This window comes from Neomonachus schauinslandi, chromosome 10, assembly GCF_002201575.2.
Source record: "Neomonachus schauinslandi chromosome 10, ASM220157v2, whole genome shotgun sequence".
Lineage (NCBI taxonomy): Eukaryota > Metazoa > Chordata > Mammalia > Carnivora > Phocidae > Neomonachus > Neomonachus schauinslandi.
In genome coordinates, this window is record NC_058412.1 from 132,808,936 (window position 1) to 132,826,106 (window position 17,171).

At 42.9% G+C, this 17,171-nt stretch overlaps 1 protein-coding gene across 1 annotated transcript in view; it reads left to right on the plus strand.

The window, feature by feature from the left end:
- Nucleotides 1-4,477: 4,477 nt before the first annotated feature.
- The window catches only part of RAE1 (ribonucleic acid export 1), a 20,569-nt gene continuing 7,875 nt past the window's right edge, over nucleotides 4,478-17,171 (plus strand). The window contains exons 1-7 of the mRNA XM_021677805.2: nucleotides 4,478-4,630; nucleotides 7,234-7,330; nucleotides 7,898-8,002; nucleotides 10,245-10,337; nucleotides 14,744-14,830; nucleotides 15,993-16,079; nucleotides 16,199-16,270. Coding sequence (XP_021533480.1) covers nucleotides 7,241-7,330; nucleotides 7,898-8,002; nucleotides 10,245-10,337; nucleotides 14,744-14,830; nucleotides 15,993-16,079; nucleotides 16,199-16,270 — 534 coding nt within the window. The 5' untranslated portion in view covers nucleotides 4,478-4,630; nucleotides 7,234-7,240. The remainder of the gene's footprint in view (nucleotides 4,631-7,233; nucleotides 7,331-7,897; nucleotides 8,003-10,244; nucleotides 10,338-14,743; nucleotides 14,831-15,992; nucleotides 16,080-16,198; nucleotides 16,271-17,171) is intronic.

Below are 17,171 nucleotides of genomic sequence, written 5' to 3' on the forward strand. Positions count from 1 at the left end.
AATACTTGGTCAAGCTGCAAGATGTCTGGATTAGGACATACTGTCAAAATGGAAAGTAATGAGAAATCTACAGTAGTCATTAAAATTTGAAAATAAATAAAAATTTTTTGAAAAGAAATTTGAAAGGGGATTGCAGATACATTCAGTTTAGATAACTACACTCATTTCAAGTTTATGATGGAAACTTACTTAAAATAATTTTCATTTATTTGGGAAAAGGAAATGGGAGAGCAAAATGCACTGTGTTTTGGCTTTGCTACCTATCTTTGATGCAGACGAAAACCTAACAGTAGTAGCTATTGGAAACCCTCTAGAATTCTAATTCTCAAGAGTTATTTCTAAAAAGGATTACTGTAAAATAGATGACTATTTAACATGGCAACTGACAACAGATATCCCCTCTACCATCATCTGTGTTTATTTTTATATTTTCATAATTTTAATTAAGAAAGAACAATGGTATTGGAATGTGTTTATAATGAAAGTGAATAAAACCTGGTGCAACAAAAAGATGTTCAGAGAATCTTATTTTTTTCCTTAAGAGCTCATAATCACCCTCATAAAATAAAAGCTCTGTAATATCCCCAGGTTTCTGGGAAATATAACTGTCACCATTGATGGTGCTAAGTGACTTGAGAAGTCATGATTTCATGGAGAAAAAAACCACATATTGCAGTTTCTACAAAATAGGCAAAAACATACCAGGATTTCATCTATGACTTCCTTTAACTGGAGCATCTTGGTTGAACTGTTTGACAGAGGTATCTGCTTATTGGTGCTGAAAAGAACGGATGCTCAGAACAGACGCTGTCAAAGCTAAACCACATACACATGTGCACTAAAAAATATTTGCAGTAGAGTGTTTTTGTAGCAAAGTACTGAGAAACATGACTTCTGTTTGGACTTGGGTTCACCTTTGAAAGTCTATATCCCAAGGAAACAATCCTGCAAACACAAGCCAATGGCGCCCTCTGCTGGCAGAAACTCTATTGTTCTCTCAAATCCTCCTGCTATTTTGGGGGTTATTTCTTTTTCTTTCATTTTTTTTTTTTTTAAGATTTTTTATTTAGAGAGAGAGAGCAGAGGTAGGGGCAGAGGGAGAGAGGGAATCCTGAAGCAGGCTCCCTGCTGAGTGTGGAGCTCGACATGGGGCTAGATCCCAGGACCCCCAGGTCACGACCTGAGCAGAAATCAAGAGTCGGACACTTAACTGATTGAGCCACCCAGGCTCTCCTGGGTGGATATTGCTTTAAAATATTTTCAAGTCATTGTTTTAAGGAATGGGGCAGAAGAGTCTGAGACACGGCAAAAGAAGTTGGGTAAAACCATGAGAATTCCTGTGTGAGACAGTACTACTTGAAAAAATCCATTCTGTATCATCAGCTTTGGATGCCTCCAAGTCCTTGTAAAGCTGCACTTCGTGTATGCTTCTTGGCAACCAAGCTCTTTATACTTAACATATTAGAACTTTTTAATTAGGGCGCCTGGGTGGCTCCGTCGGTTAAGCGTCTGCCTTCGGCTCAGGTCATGATCCCGGGGTCCTGGGATCGAGTCCCACTTTGGGCTCCCTGCCCAGTGGGGAGCCTACTTCTCCCTCTGCCTCTGTCCCTCCCCCAGCTCATGCTCTCTCTCTCTCTCCCCCCCCTCAAATAAAGTCTTTTTAAAAAAAGAATTTTTTAATTAAAATTTCAAAATTAAAAATCACTTTAAGTGAAAAGGAATTGCTACTAAGCTTACAAGCATATTTAGTTTCTATTCACCTAGAAATGGAATGTAAATATTGCCTTGGGTAAAAATTGCAGAAGTGTTCACCAATGCGAATGATAGCCATAACTGAAATTTAATTTTAATAATTTTTTCTTTTTGATAATTTTTTGCCTATACTTCATGGCTCAATAATTCTATCCATGCATACAGATCATTTTGATCCCCCTTCTTGTTTCTAGAGGGAAGAAGTGAGGTGACTTGCTGCAGTCTGCCGTCTGGGGAGGTGTGGAGTCAGATTGTGGGGCCAGGCGGCTTGCATCCCAGTTCCCCTTCTACTCACTGCCTCTGTGACTGGGACAGGTTACAAGCTGGCCTTGGTTTTGTCAACTGTAAGATGGAAATAACAACAACAATAAAAATGCCCCCATAGAGTCATTGTGAGGATTAAATGAGATAATTCATGTAAAGTGTTTGAGTAACTCTGTTCAGAAGAAGTCAAGGGGTGTTAGTTGTTGTTACATTTGGGTTCACCCACGCTGTTGCTCTTCTTCCCCTGATGGTATATGCAAAAGGAGATCACCAGTTATATGTCCCTAGATGGCAGAAAGATTCTTTTAAAGTATGCTGAATAACCAGTACTATATGAGAATCTGTATCATAATAGAGGTTTCTGGAATATTCCTCAGGCATGGAAAATATAATTCAACAAATACTGATTTAACAGCATATATGTGTAAGACACTGTGCTCGGTGCTGCAAAATGGAAAGCAATGAAAAATCAACAGTAGTCATTAAAACTTGAAAATAAATAAAATTTTTTTTAAAAGATTTATTTATTTATTTTGAGAGAGCGAGAATGAGAGAGAGAGAGAGAGTACATGAGTGGGGGAGGGTCAGAGGGAGAAGCAGACTCCCCGCCGAGCAGGGAGCCCGATGCGGGACTCGATCCAGGGACTCCGGGATCATGACCTGAGCCGAAGGCAGTCGCTTAACCAACTGAGCCACCCAGGCGCCCTAAATAAAAATTTTTTGAAAAGAAATTTGAAAGGGGATTGCAGATACATGCAGTTTAGATAATTACATTCATTTCAAGTTTATGATGGAAACTTACTTAAAATAATTTTCATTTATTTGGGGAAAGGAAATGGGAGAGCAAAATGCACTGCGTTTTGGCTTTGCTACCTATCTGTGATGCAGATGAAAACCTAACATTAGTAGCTATTTGGGAACCCTCTAGAATTCTAATTCTCAAGAGTTATTTCTAAAAAGGATTACTGTAAAATGGGTGACTATTTAACATGGCAACTGACAACAGATATCCCCTCTACCATCATGCACGGGAGTACGGCATAACGTTTAAAATCTAGGAAGCTAGACAAGGCAAATACTTGCACTGTTTTATGAGACAGAATATGATAAGCACTGAGGGGCTCCGAGAGGTTAAAGAAGAGATGGTATGAGATGATCCATCTAGGAAAGAATGAGGAAAGGTGTCGTTGAGGAGGGAGTACTTGTCAAGAGAGGATTCCAAGATGATGCTGGTGGAGTTAGGTACCCGACAGACCTCTCTGGCTCTGCCGCTTAACAGCTGTGTGATGTCTGACAAGGATGTTCTCTCTCTCCGCCGCGCTTTCCTTTCTATAAAACGGAGATTACAGTACCTACCTTATAGGGCTGCTCTGGAAATTACAGGAGTTGGACCATCTAGTGCTCAAGAGAGCTATTATTACTATCACGATCTAGAGGTTCTCAAGCTTGCCTGCATCTTAGAATCACTTGGGGGAGCTTATGAAAAAAGATTAGCCCCTCTGTCCCACCGCAGACTAACTAAATCAGAAATCTCTGTGAGGCCCAGGCAGCAGGGCTTTACAAAAGTTCCCCCAAATGATTCCAAATACCTCATCTAGGTTCTTGGTGCTCAGCGGCCGCCGTGCGTGGCACGGCAAGCTCAGCTGGGAATCTGTTAGAAATGTGGGTTCTCAGTCCCCCTGGACCTTCTGAATCTGCATTTTATAACAAGGTCCTGCGGGTCTGAAAGCTCCCTGCAGGTATCAAGACTCCTGGTTCGCAGACCACACTGACTAGCAAAGGAGAAGATTCAGCGTCTGTCCCACAACCTCAGCAGATCCCTGCCTCCTTTTTTCCTTCAGAAATTCAGCTACCAGCTGAAATATTTGGAGTTGGCGCGCGCGCGCGCGTGTCTTAACAGCCCCTTCGCATTCTTACGGAAACTTACACTTAGCAAAAAGTCTTTCACGTATGTGCCTTCACTTGAAACTAAGAACTCCCCTCGAAGTCGGGCATCATTATGCCAATTTTACGGAGGGAAACCGAGGCCCAAAAAGCCCGGGATGGCTTACGACGCCCCAATCGGCAAACACGAGGTCAAGGGCCGGGACCCAGGCTGGCCGACTTCACCGCCGACCGAGGCATCGTTCCATAGGCTTCTCCGAGAATGGCTTTGGACTTGGGTTGGCGGGAATCAGAAATATGCTAGACTTAATTCTCAAGAGAAAATACTAACGACCATCCATCAGCTGGGCTGCGAATCTATCAAAACGGTCGCTTGGCAACATGCAGGCGGCCACACCAACTTTCGACCAATCCGCAAATTGCTGGCACGGGGACTCCTTCTCGGCGTCAATGTCGCTTCTGCGCATGTGCCTTCGCCTTCAACGCGGGGGGGAAGCCTTTTTCTTCCTTCCCTGCCTTCCGGGCGACACAGGAAGTGGCTCCGAGGCGCCTGCGCGGTGGGTCCACGGTAATTGGGGCCGTTTCCTTCACCGGCGTGAGGGTATTTCGGCCCTTGGGGTTTCTGGGCGCGGCGGCTCGCCTTCGCCACCTCCGCGCCCGAGCGGGTTCGCAGGCTCCCGAGTTCTTCCCGCTGCCCGCCACCGGCTCTCCGTCGCGGCGTGACTCTCAGGTAGGCCCCGTGCCGCCTCCCTCGCTCCCCGTCGCCATGACGCCTCCGATGCCCGGCCCCCCGGCGGAGTGCGCCGGGCAGCGATGCCCCTGGGCGCGAGCCGGCCGGTTAGCGAGCTTCATTACTGGCCCCTGGGAGGGGCTCTGGGGTCTCCCCGGGTCTAACCACCTCGTCCTTCCCTTGGGGAAACTGAGGCACCGGGAAGGGTCACAGAGTTGATGGCAGCGTCTGTCGTCTCCATCCTTTCCTGTTAACAGTTCTGGCTTATCAGACACGTGCTCCCTCCTCCTCGGAGAAGCCTTCCGTGACCCTTCTTCTACAGAAGGGCATCCGTCCCTTTCCGTCTCTCCCGCGTTAACCTTTCTTCGTTGCATTTATCTCTGAAACTTGTCTGTTCCTTTGTTTCTGTCCTCCTCTGCCAAGTATTTACTGTAAACACAGAGACACGTTGCCCCCAGGCAAGTGTCTGTTAACTACCAGCCGCCTTGGCCCGGGCTCCCTGCCGAGCGCCGGGTGTTTCTAAGAGGAGTCCAGACCGCCCTCTGTTCTTGGAGCTGACATTTTGCTGGGGAAGAGGTTGATGGCACACAATACTGGGTCGTGACAGGTGCTCCGAAGAAAACAGGGTGGTGTTATCTGAGGCTGGATATGTTAAATCAGGAAGGCAGTGGAGCCTCTGAGGGGGAAAAGATAGGTCTAACAGCTTTATTGAAGTACAGCTTACCTGCTATCACGCATTTAAAGTGGGCCTTTTGATGAGTTTGGGAAGTTGAATACAGTTGTGTACACATCACCCGCAGTGCAGTTTGAGAACATTTCCGTCACCACCCCCACCCCCCAACATTCTCAGGAGACAGACCAAGACAGCTGGAGGCTTGGGAGAGGGCGAATCATCCCAGGCCGAAGGAACAGATAGTAGAAATGCTGCAGGGCAGGGCTGAGCTTGCTGTGTTCACAGGTGGAAAGGATGCCCCCAGAGCCGAAGAGGCCAGAATGCCAGAATGCGGCGCAGGCACGGAGATTGTTTGGAGATGTACACGTGTCCTCCGAACTTCTTGAGGGTTCCCCATGCCCTGTATAACGTGTGCTCCACATAGGCTGACTAATACTTGAATGACCCTTGCTTCTTCCCTAAGTTCATCCCAAATGCCAGAAATGTTCTCTCCCAACTTGATAGCTGAAGAGAGGGAAGGAACAGAAGAAAGAATTTTCAGGCACCGGGCATGCGACCTCACTTGGTTTTCATGATTCCGTGAACTGGATGTTAGTGAATCTCTTTTTGTGGATGAGAAAATCAAGGCTAAATAACCTCGGTAAAGCCCCGTAGCTAGTGACTGCAGTAGCTTTGTTATTCCTCTGTTCACTCATGCAGTTAACTGGTGTTTCAAGTGCACCTCTGACATTTGAGGCACAGGTAGTTGGCACACACCACGTCCTCTCACAGAGTTGCTTCTGAGATACTCACGTGCTCAGAGCTGTTGCTTTGACCAGGTTATCCCACTCATTTTCTTCATGAAGTTGGGAATCCCAAATGCCTTTCCAAAATCCCTAGCAATTTCCTCATTCTCTGTTGTTCGGAACCTAATACTAGACCTTTTGATACTCAGTTAAACCAAGTGGATTACTTTTTAAAACTCGTTCTACAGAGAAAGTGCTGAATCTTTGCCAGGACTAATTGCTTTTCTAAGTAACTTCATGCAGACATAGGACCTAAGCCAGAGTGTAGAAATTAGTAAGAGGAAAGTAAATTCTCACTGAGTGGTGACCTGGAAGAGTGGGGGCTTCTGCTGGTTTACTGTTGTATTCCTGGTGCAAAGCTCAGTGTCTCAAATTATGTAAGAAAGGGGTGAATTTATTTTCTAGCTGGTGACTGAAAGTACTTGCTGTAATGTACTGGTTTACCAATGGTGACGAATGAAAGACGGAAATAAGGAAACTGGATATGGGGTGTATAGGAACTCTGTCTTTACAATTTTCTATAAATCAAAAACTGTTCTAAATATTTCATATTTAAAAAGCACTTACTTAACACACTTTTTTTTTTTTTTTAAAAGATTTTATGGGGTGCCTGGGTGGCTCAGATGGTTAAGTGTCTGCCTTCAGCTCCGGTCATGATCCCAGGGTCCTGGGATTGAGCCCTGCGTAGGGCTCTCTGCTCAGTCTGGAGCCTCCTTCTCCCTCTCTCTCTGCCTCTCCCCCTGCTCATGCTCTCTCTCTCTCTCTGTATCTCTGTGTCTCAAATGAATAAATAAAATCTTAAAAAAAATTTTTTTTAATTTACTTATTTGACAGAGATAGCGAGAGGGAGAGCACAAGTAGGCAGAGCTTTAGGCAGAGGGAGAAGCAGGCTCCCTGCTGAGCAGAGAGCCCGATTCCGGATTTGATCCCAGGACCCTGGGATCATGACCTGAGCTGAAGGCAGACGCTTAACTGCCTGAGCCACCCAGGCGCCCCGATTATCCGTATTTAGATCTCTTTAAAAGAGAGAAACCTAGCATCAAGTCATTTTTCCCTTCTGTGGCTTAATTAGCTTTATATTAGCTCTCAGGAATATTGATTACTGAGGAAAGGACCTGTCCTTAACGTTTTCCATTATTTTTTAGGGCCAGAATGAGTCTGTTTGGAACCACCTCGGGTTTTGGAACTAGTGGGACCAGCATGTTTGGCAGCACAAACACAGATAACCACAACCCTATGAAGGTACCACATGAAGTTTCACGAGATGTTTAGGAAATTACAGCCCAGGGTTTCCCACAGTGAGAGAGATCCAGATAGCTTGGGAGCCTCCTTTGGGTCAAAAGCTCTGAAACTTTGTCTAGCCCACTTTCTCAGACTTGGAGCACAGAAATCATGTCCCCTGTGCTCGTGTCCTGTGCCCCCTGACTTACTTCACTTAAGTCACTGAGGTGCTTGTTAAAATTGTGGACTCCCAGGGCCCAGCCCACAACTGTTGAATCAGAATTTACATTGGGGTGGGGGCAGGCAATGGCTCTGATCGAGCAGTTTGGGGCCAGAGTGAACTGCTGGGCTATCACGTGGAAAACATCATCCTGGGCATTTCACTGAGAGTGCTGCTTCAGGTCCCAGCAGTGCTAGCCCTTCCACTAGCTCCTTTGTGACTCCTCCTTTGGATCAGAGCAAGAGAGGTCCGGTTCACTTAGTTCTTAGCACAAGGAAAGTCCACCATGAGTGTTCAGTGAGAAAGAAAACAATTTTGAATGAAATTGGTGATTCCTATGTTGTAACATTGACTTCTCCCCCCCCCAGGATATTGAAGTAACATCCTCTCCTGATGACAGCATTGGTTGTCTATCTTTTAGCCCACCAACCTTGCCCGGCAACTTTCTTATTGCAGGATCGTGGGCTAACGACGTAAGTGCTCCTTATGTGCATGTTCTAGAAGTCTTATCTCTTTGTATGGGCAAGGTTAGCTTTCCATTCGGCTTCATTCTTTCCCAAGTGAATGAAACAGAGATGACCTTTTTAAAGAAATCAGTGGGTGTGACCCTTCTGAGTAGGGCAGACATCACTTGTTACACTGATGTTTGTTAAAAAAAGCATGATCATATCACTCAAAAATTCCTACTCTAGTTCAGTAACTTGACATGGATTCCCAAATCAAATGTAGTATCATTGAGAAGGGCTGTTATCCACGGTGGTATACATAAACTTACAGGTATCCTGAAAATGTCTTAAGGCAAATGGTAAACTTTTTTCAGTTTCGGATATAGCACACATCCCGCATAGACATTATACTTAACCTATTGTGCACGAAGAGAAAGACAAGAAATCATAGTGCACAAAAGGAAAGATAAAAACTCTGGTAGAAAAATAAGCAAAGGATGTGAAGAGGCACTTTGCAAAAGGAGTGCAGGTGGCCCATTAGTGTGAACTTGAACCATTCAACCACACTCATAAGCAGATAAATTCAAACTTCTGTGATGGAGACCTTGTCAAGTTAACAAAATGAGAAGTTTAAAAGAATAACACTTGATCCCAGCAAAAAAAAAAAGCTGAGACCTTACACGTACCGCTGGTGGGTATATAAATTGGTACAGCTCTTCTGAAGGCTAATTGGCAATATCAGAAATCCTAAAGTTTATACCCCTGCATCTCAGTGGTTCCCCTCTGGGGCTTGAGGAAGATCTCCAATAATGTACTTTACGTGCATAACTGAATTAATCCCTTAACAGCTAACGCAGTGATCCTACTGTCCTCCATCTTCTGACGCAGCTTATGAAAGTTAGAGATGTAGAATAACTGGCCCATGTCCCACATCTAAGGAAGCAGCAGCCGGGATGCTGCCCCAGCAGTGTGACCCCGGATCTGTACTCTTAGCCACTACCTGATACTGCCTCATTGTGTTGTATTTTATTTTTATTTTATTTAAAAGATTTTATTTATTTGTCAGAAAGAGCACACAAGCAGGGGGAGCGGCAGGCACGGGGAGAAGCAGGGTCCCTGCTCTGCTGAGCAAGGAGCCCGATGCAGGACTTGATCCCAAGACCCTGGGATCATGACCTGAGCTGAAGGTAGATGCTTTACGAACTGAGCCACCTGGGTGTCCCAATCTCATTTTAAAAAGTCTTCATGCTAGTGGAAGTTTTGAAAATTGTAATAACAAATAATGTATTTTATGGTATGTTTGTGTGCTGGAAAACCATTTTAAAGTTTTGGAAAAGATTTTTATGCAACAGTGGGGGTAGCGGGGGGTTGAGGAGAGAACTGGAGGAGGAGAAAGGCAGTCATGGTTGAGCAGGTTTGGTTTCTACATGTTTCTGGAAAGACTTCACGTGATTCACTGCTGAAAAATGTTAGAAGAATGTTTAATGGCAGTTAATAATGCAAGGGAGAAAAGCTTCAATTAAAAGAGTGAAGGTACTCTATAATCTAGTTTTTTGAAGAAAATATGTGTGCATAGAAACACTGAAAGCACAATGAACTATTAACTATAGTCTGGTGGGAGTAAGGGGATTTTTTATTTTCTTGTCATATTTACAAAATCTCTCAAGTAAAATGCATTACATTTATAATCAGGGGAAAAAATGATGTAAAAAACCAGAATATTCAGAGACGAAAGGTACGTTTCCCCTGTGGTCTTGGGTGTCTGGATGGTGATGGATAACACTGTACTTTAGAAGACAGATATATCTCACAGATGTGATGAGAAATTTATCCGCAGTTTTAGGTGTAAGCAAAAGAATTTGTATATTTTGATGGCTTGGAAAATAGGAATAGGGAAATAGCTACTTGAGTAGACTTTTCAATTGCTTTATTTTTTTTTTAAGATTTGTTTGTTTATTTTAGAGAGGGAGCACAAGCAGGAGGGGCAGAGGGAGAGATCTCAAGCAGACTCTGAGATGAGCACGGAGCCCAACGCAGGGCTCGATCCCACGACCCTGAGATCATGACCTGAGCCGAAACCATGAGTCGGACGCCTGACCGGCTCCGCCACCCAGGCGGCCCTCAATTGCTTTATTCTTAAAGTTAGATAATTAGGTTTATATGAGAAGTTTGTGTATATTTAAGTTGCACCCCATTAGTTATTGGGTGTTAAATGCATGTAAAATGTCATAAGTTGCTATGTTTGCATTAATTTGTCATATTACTGTAGGTTCGCTGCTGGGAAGTTCAAGATAGTGGACAGACTATTCCAAAAGCCCAGCAGATGCACACGGGGCCTGTGTTAGATGTCTGCTGGAGTGATGTAAGTTTCATTCCATTTTTCATGTTTTCTACAACATAAAATCATGTGTTACCTAGAGTATTTATATATTTCTACTTTTATATAACCTGAGCCATAAATAGCATGTATGTATACACATTATTGGAATTCTAAGTTTCTGAGTGTCAGTACAATAATTTATTGATATTCCTAATGTAGTCAGTTAATGTTAGCTTCAGTTTATTTGAGTTTTTCTTGCATAAAAAGTTCATTTTATTGACATGTTACCTTAAGCAAACAATTGAATTATTTCTGGAAGCTCTTCCTACCTTTATGCCATGAATTTTTATGTCATTTTAAAATTAGAAATTTAGTATCCCAGAAGGTAAATCCTAGAGAAAAAAAGAATCCTTTTCTATTAATAGGTATTTGAAGTCTTTGGGGTTTTTGGAATTCTTTTTCCTCCCAGATCCTGAGCATCAGTAATATAAGCAAAATATGTTCAAGTTTATTTGGCTGTGAGTTTTCGATAGGGGAGGATGTATCGAAGGGACCCTTCCCAAAGGTGCACCGGAAGGGAAGGTAACTGGTGAGCCACAGCAAGAGCTGCAGCTGTAAAGGGGCCTGTCCCCTTCATAAAGGAGGAGCCAGTGCCAGTGGACAGCTCAGCCTTTCTCTCCCTTCTGCCACTGCTGCCCAGCAGCTGAGCCCAGCAGAGGCAAGAAAACGGGGGCCCGAGTGACGGGGGCAGACAGATGCACCTCCATGCTGAGGAAGCCAAGCCTCCAGGCCCCTCTCAGGCCTTATATGTAATTTTTAGTCAGATTCATTAGTTATGAATTGCAGACAGTAAAATTGAACCTTTTTAGTGTATAATTTTGTCAGCTTAGAGAAATGCGTAGAGTTGTGGTCAGGGTACAGAACAGTACAGCCCCAGATTCCCTCCTGCCCTTCAGTCACATGCTCCTCAGTTTCTCGCTGCTGGAAACCACCAATGTGTTTTCTGTCTCTGTGGTTCTGCCTGTCCCAGAATGTCACATGAATAGTCCTGTACCGTGTCATCTTGGGAGTCTGGCTGCTTTCACTCAGCAGAATGCACCTGAGACCCACGCAGGTCGTTATGTCAGTCAGCAGTTGTCCTTCTCGCTGAGAAGTATCCCATTGTGTGGATGTGTCACCGTTTGTTCACTAGGAGGACATTTGGATTGTTTCCCATTGTGGTCATTACAAATAATGCCTCTGTAAACAATCGTGTGCTGGATTTTCTGTGAACAAAAGTTTTCATTTCTCTGGGGTTAATATCTAGTAGTGGGATTGCTGTGTTGTATGTTACATATATGTTTAATTTTGTGAGAAATTGCCAAACTACTTTTATTTTATGTTGTCATTTTCAAATTGCACCATTCATTTATGTGATCTTACTTGATTTTATAACTAAGAAATGATTCTATTTATAAATATTTTGAAATGGTTTAGGAGACAGAATTGCTCCCGTTTTCATCATTAGCTATGATAGGCTTCTCTGAGCATTTTTGTCATCTGAAAAATGTTTTCTTGACATATCTGATTATTATGAGACAATAATAGACTTGTGAAAACAATTTGAAAAGTGATTGCAGATACAACTTATTTTTAGTTTACATGTGGAAAAGCAGCAACTTGAGTAAGTTGAAAATCTTTCTAATTTATTTTGCCTGTCTTTTTTTTTTTACGATTGGGTAACAGATCAGAATGTAAAGTTTTTTATAAAGTAGGATAAGAAGTAGAATTAACTGATAAGGAATTCTGTTGCCCACATGTTACTTAGTGGCTGTTGGCATTTACAAAAAACAAAGACAGCTGTTTCCTTTCTCCAAGTTGTGTGTCATCTAATGGAAGAATCAAACACGGTAATGAAGAGTTCTAACATGGTGAGCCGAGCTCTGAGGGGGTCAGGGTGTCCTGGTGCTGGCTTGTAGGGAACACAGAAAGCAGCTATAAATTTTGGGAGGGGTGCCATGAAGGCCTCACTGAGGAGACAAGTTGAACTGAATCTTCAAAGAGAAATGAACCCTGTGCCTGTAGCTTTTTGAGCATTGTATCATCCAGCTCTAGTTCAAATTTGGGCTCTAACTCTTCAGCATTTTGATTTTGGCAGGTTTCTTAATCTCTGTGTTTGTTTCCTCATTTGTAACATGAAGGTAATAATAATTACAACAGATGATATTTCATTAAGCAAATAATTATCAGGCTCCTCTAGTATGCTAAAGCCCTGGGGATATAGTGGAAAGGGAAGTAGGCAAGATGGGCAAATACCATATTCAGGACAGACAGAATTGCAGATGGTAGAACTTTGTGGCAGCTAGACTGCATCTACATAAAGTGGCTAGCACGGGGTTAGTTGACAGACTTGTCTGAGGGAACGTAGTGAATGGCTAGGTCGAGGCCCAGACCCACACCTTCCTGGCTCCAGAACCCATGTGCTTGACAGCCTCCCTCGGAGGCTTACAGGAAGGGGAACGGGCTAGTGTGGGAGGTGGGAAGAGCGTTTGGGAAAGGAAGGTACACACATAACACCACCACAGAAGCACAAAAGCGCCAGAGTTACCTTGGAAGCATAAAACCCAAACTTGGTGAAGATGATTCTTCAGTGCTGTAAGAACACATGGTTCGCTGTGTGGCCATAGCAGGGTGGGGAGCAGCTGGCTGGAGAGCACTTGCAAATACTGTTTCTCTGCCATGGCTTTTGCTAGATTAGCCTCCGTATAGGTATGCCCAGTGGGATCTGGCCTGCTTCTCCGTGGTGCTGATTACAGTAGGATGGGCATTTTATAATGAGGTTGAGAGGCCAGTGTGTCGCTCAATCTCAGGGTAGCCCACGACATACATGGGTATCTTTCTAAGGATTTATGGAGTTACCCTTACAACTTCACTGATAGAGAAGCAGGTTTTATATTTTCTTTCAGTTGGAGAACTGGTGACTTTATACAGGAAGAAATTGTTGCTAAGGAAGGATGGCAGTAAATCTTTGAGCTTTGGAACCAGAAACGAGATAATCTAGGTCACTGGTCAGCAGACTATGGCCCATGGGCCGGAAATGGCCCACTGCCTATTTTTGTAAATAAAGTTTTATTGACACACAGCCACATTCATTTACATAACGTGTATAGCTGCTTTCAAGCTATTATGACTTTAAGTTAAGGAGTTATTCACTAAATAAATGGCTCTTTAAGAAGAAATTTGCTAACCACTGGTTTAGACTTTCCATTTAGGTTTTCCTCTTTCTAAAAATTATCCTGTGTTTTTTCATATATGACTTCATTTATGAGTTCTATATTTGAATATTTTTAAAACCACTACACAATGATTGCTAATTTGTTAAGCTGTTCTGTAGTTTTCATAGGACCAATGATTATTGAAAATTAGTGTAGTTTTATGGTGTGCACTTTAGAATGCTATCCGAGGGGCACCTGGGTGGCTCAGTCATTAAGCATCTGCCTTCGGCTCAGGTCATGATCTCAGGGTCCTGGGATCGAGCCCCGCGTCGGGCTCCCTGCTCAGCGGGAAGCCTGCTTCTCCCTCTCCCACTCCCCCTGCTTGTGTTCCCTCTCTTTCTGTGTACCTCTCTCTGTCATATAAATAAATAAAATCTTTTAGAATGCTATCCGATACGTAGCTGAACAAACGTATAATGATAATAAATGCATGTGTGTGTATAAAAGAGAGAACGATGCACTAAATGTGGCAAAATGTTTACCATTGGTGATTCTAGGTGAAGGGTTTGTGGGTATTCATTGTTTTTATTCTTGCAACTTTTGTGAAGGCTTGCACAGTTGATCAAAAAAGACTTGAAATTAGGGCACCTAGGTGGCTCAGTTGGTTAAGTATCTGCCTCTGGCTTGGGTCATGGTCCTGGGGTCCTGGGATCGAGCCTCGAGTTGGTCTCTCTTCTCTGCGGAGAGCCTGCTTCTCCCTCATCCTCTCCCTCTGCCTGCTGCTCTTCCTGCTTGTGTGCTCGCTCGTGCTCTGTCAAATAAAATAAATTAAAATCTTAAAAAAAAAAAAAAAGGCTTGAAATTAACCAGAAGAAGAAGAATATGTGTAAGTGGCCCCTACTACATATGGATGCAGGATTTGTAAAAACTTCTCGTGGAAGGTAGTCAGTGGCCCACGAGAAAGAAGAGGGTCAGGGGCGGGAGACTTCATTTTCCCTGTATAACTTCACATGTTGTTTGAATTTTTTTATCCTATTTATTTGGTATCTCTTAGGAAAATAAATCAGTAATGAAGAAACAGAGCGAAAAATGTGTTTCATATGTGACAGTGAGTTTATAATACACTGGCTCCCCAATAATTAGAAAAATAAAAATTGCAAAACAAAACCTGCCTCAATATGATCAACCTAACATACAGATAGAAATTGTATATATTTTTTTTTAGAGTGACAGATTTTCTTGATTTTCTTTTAGGATGGGAGCAAAGTATTCACAGCATCATGTGATAAAACTGCCAAAATGTGGGACCTCAACAGTAACCAGGCAATACAGATTGCACAGGTAATAAACACTGTGCCCAGAAAGGCTGGTGCCGGGGTTGTGATGACTTTTAAATTCTAATTCTCTAGTATAGAAAAAGTGCAGTTGACTCTACCAGATCAGTTAGACTTACGCATTCCAGAAACCTCTTTAGCATCAGAGTAACACAAGGGTAATAACCACTCTTAGGCCTACTGGTGTTTCACAGATGGTCTGTCATGGGTCTTCTGTATGTGTGTAGGTAAGGATGGTGTCCTAAGGAGTTAGTGATATTAAAGCCTATAAAGACAGATGTCACAAGTGGGCCTCAGCATTCACGTGTTCGATGTTCTGACAGCCATGTGTGGCTTGCCTTTTACCAACTGCGTTTGGACACTGGTTCATTTGACGAGTATTTACTGAAGGCCTGCTCTGTGCCCGGCACTGCTGGTCGGAGTAGAGACAGAGCAGTGAGTAAGAGGAACGTTTGCACGCGCTCCTGGAGCTTTTACTAGGAATAGCAGGCGGGAAGGGCACAAGTTCCAAAGACGCGAGAACCAAAGGGTCTGACCTGGTTGGGAAGGGGGGCCTCTTGACCCAAAACCGTTTTCAGAAAGGCATTACCTACTCTGAGCTCGCAGTATGTGTGACTGTGTGCCAGAAGCATCTCTTTGATCTCTTCATTCACGTCACCTTAGTCAATAAAGGAAACTGTAGAGTTCCCAACTAGTTATTTCTGAATATCTCCCTAGGAGGGGCTTACTTTGACTCTCATTATGGGTAAAATAAAATTAATGTTTGTCAGGATGGAAAGTAGATCTATGTTTTTAGGTTAAATTAAATGTCACGGTCATTGGGAAGGGCTTGGAATCCTTTGGTGTTTGTTTGGTATGACCTCAGTATTTATTTATTTATTTATTTTTTGAGATTTTATTTATTTGACAGAGAGAGGGGGAACACAAGCAAGGGGAGTAGGGGAGGGAGAAGCAGGCCTCCCGCGGAGCGGGGAGTCCGATGCGGGGCTCGATCCCAGGACCCTGGGATCATGACCCGAGCCGGAGGCAGACACTTAACGACTGAGCCACCCAGGCGCCTCTGACCTCAGTATTTAAATTTGTGCCTTCTCTTTGGGTTTCCAGAACTGAAGCTGCTTACACATAGTTAACATTTATCTTGATCTGTTTTGATTTTGTCTTCTTGCAAGCACGATGCTCCTGTGAAAACCATACATTGGATCAAAGCACCAAACTACAGCTGTGTGATGACCGGGAGTTGGGATAAGACTTTGAAGGTATGATACACCAGTGAGGGGACTGCACGGCCTGACCAGGAGTGACATTAATTCGTACACTGTTTGGACGATAGCTCTGAATGGTCGCTTACTGGCTTTTTTTTTTTTTTTGCTTATAGTTTTGGGATACACGATCATCAAATCCCATGATGGTTTTGCAGCTCCCTGAAAGATGTTACTGTGCCGATGTGGTGAGGGATTTCTAACTTAATATATATATCCTTTTAAGAGGAATACAAATTTCTTACCTTACGACAGTTTGCAATTAGAGGGTAATCTAAAAATCTCTCTAACTTGAATAATAAATACACAGAGGATATAGTTCAAATGTCCCCATGGTCAGTATATAACGTCTGTTGTGGCTGTAGGAAAGTGGGCAGTAATGTGTGGTGTGGTGTTGGATCTTTGGGGACTGAGTGGAAGAGAAACAAGAACTTTCTCTGTCCATTTGGTTATAAGTCTTCCAGTTTTGTGCTAACAGCCAGTAATTCCACTTTTAGGAATTTATCATGAGAAAAAAAAGACACAGATGGTCTTTGTTCTGTATAATGTAATGAAAGCTTGGATGTGGCCTGATAAGCCAACAAGACCAGTGAGGTTAAATGAACTCATTTGAGGGAATATTGGACAGCAACAGCTAGTATTCTTGGAATACACGCCTTGAGTGAAGGACATAAATTATGTAGGAACATACATACATATATACATAAGCATGCATGATGCCTGGAGAAGCCCTAGAGGAAAACATAGCATGATATTAACAGCAGTTAGCATTTGAAAGGGTGGTGTAGGTGATTTTCACTTCTTCTCTATTCCTCAGTATTTAAAAAAAAAAATCCTATAGTTTATAGTTGTAAAAAATGAGTCTTTTAAAAATGGATGTTCTTTCAAATAATTATTTCCCTAGATTTTCATGAAGAATGTTGTGATATCATTGGATTTTTTAGACTTAAAAAAAATTCAGACTTATTTTTCTGAGTCTAAAAACATGGATCTAATATTTTGGTATTTAAAAAAACACATTCCTTCATTTTATTTTATTTTATTTTTTTTTTAAAGATTTTTTTTATTTATTTATTTGAGAGAGAGAGA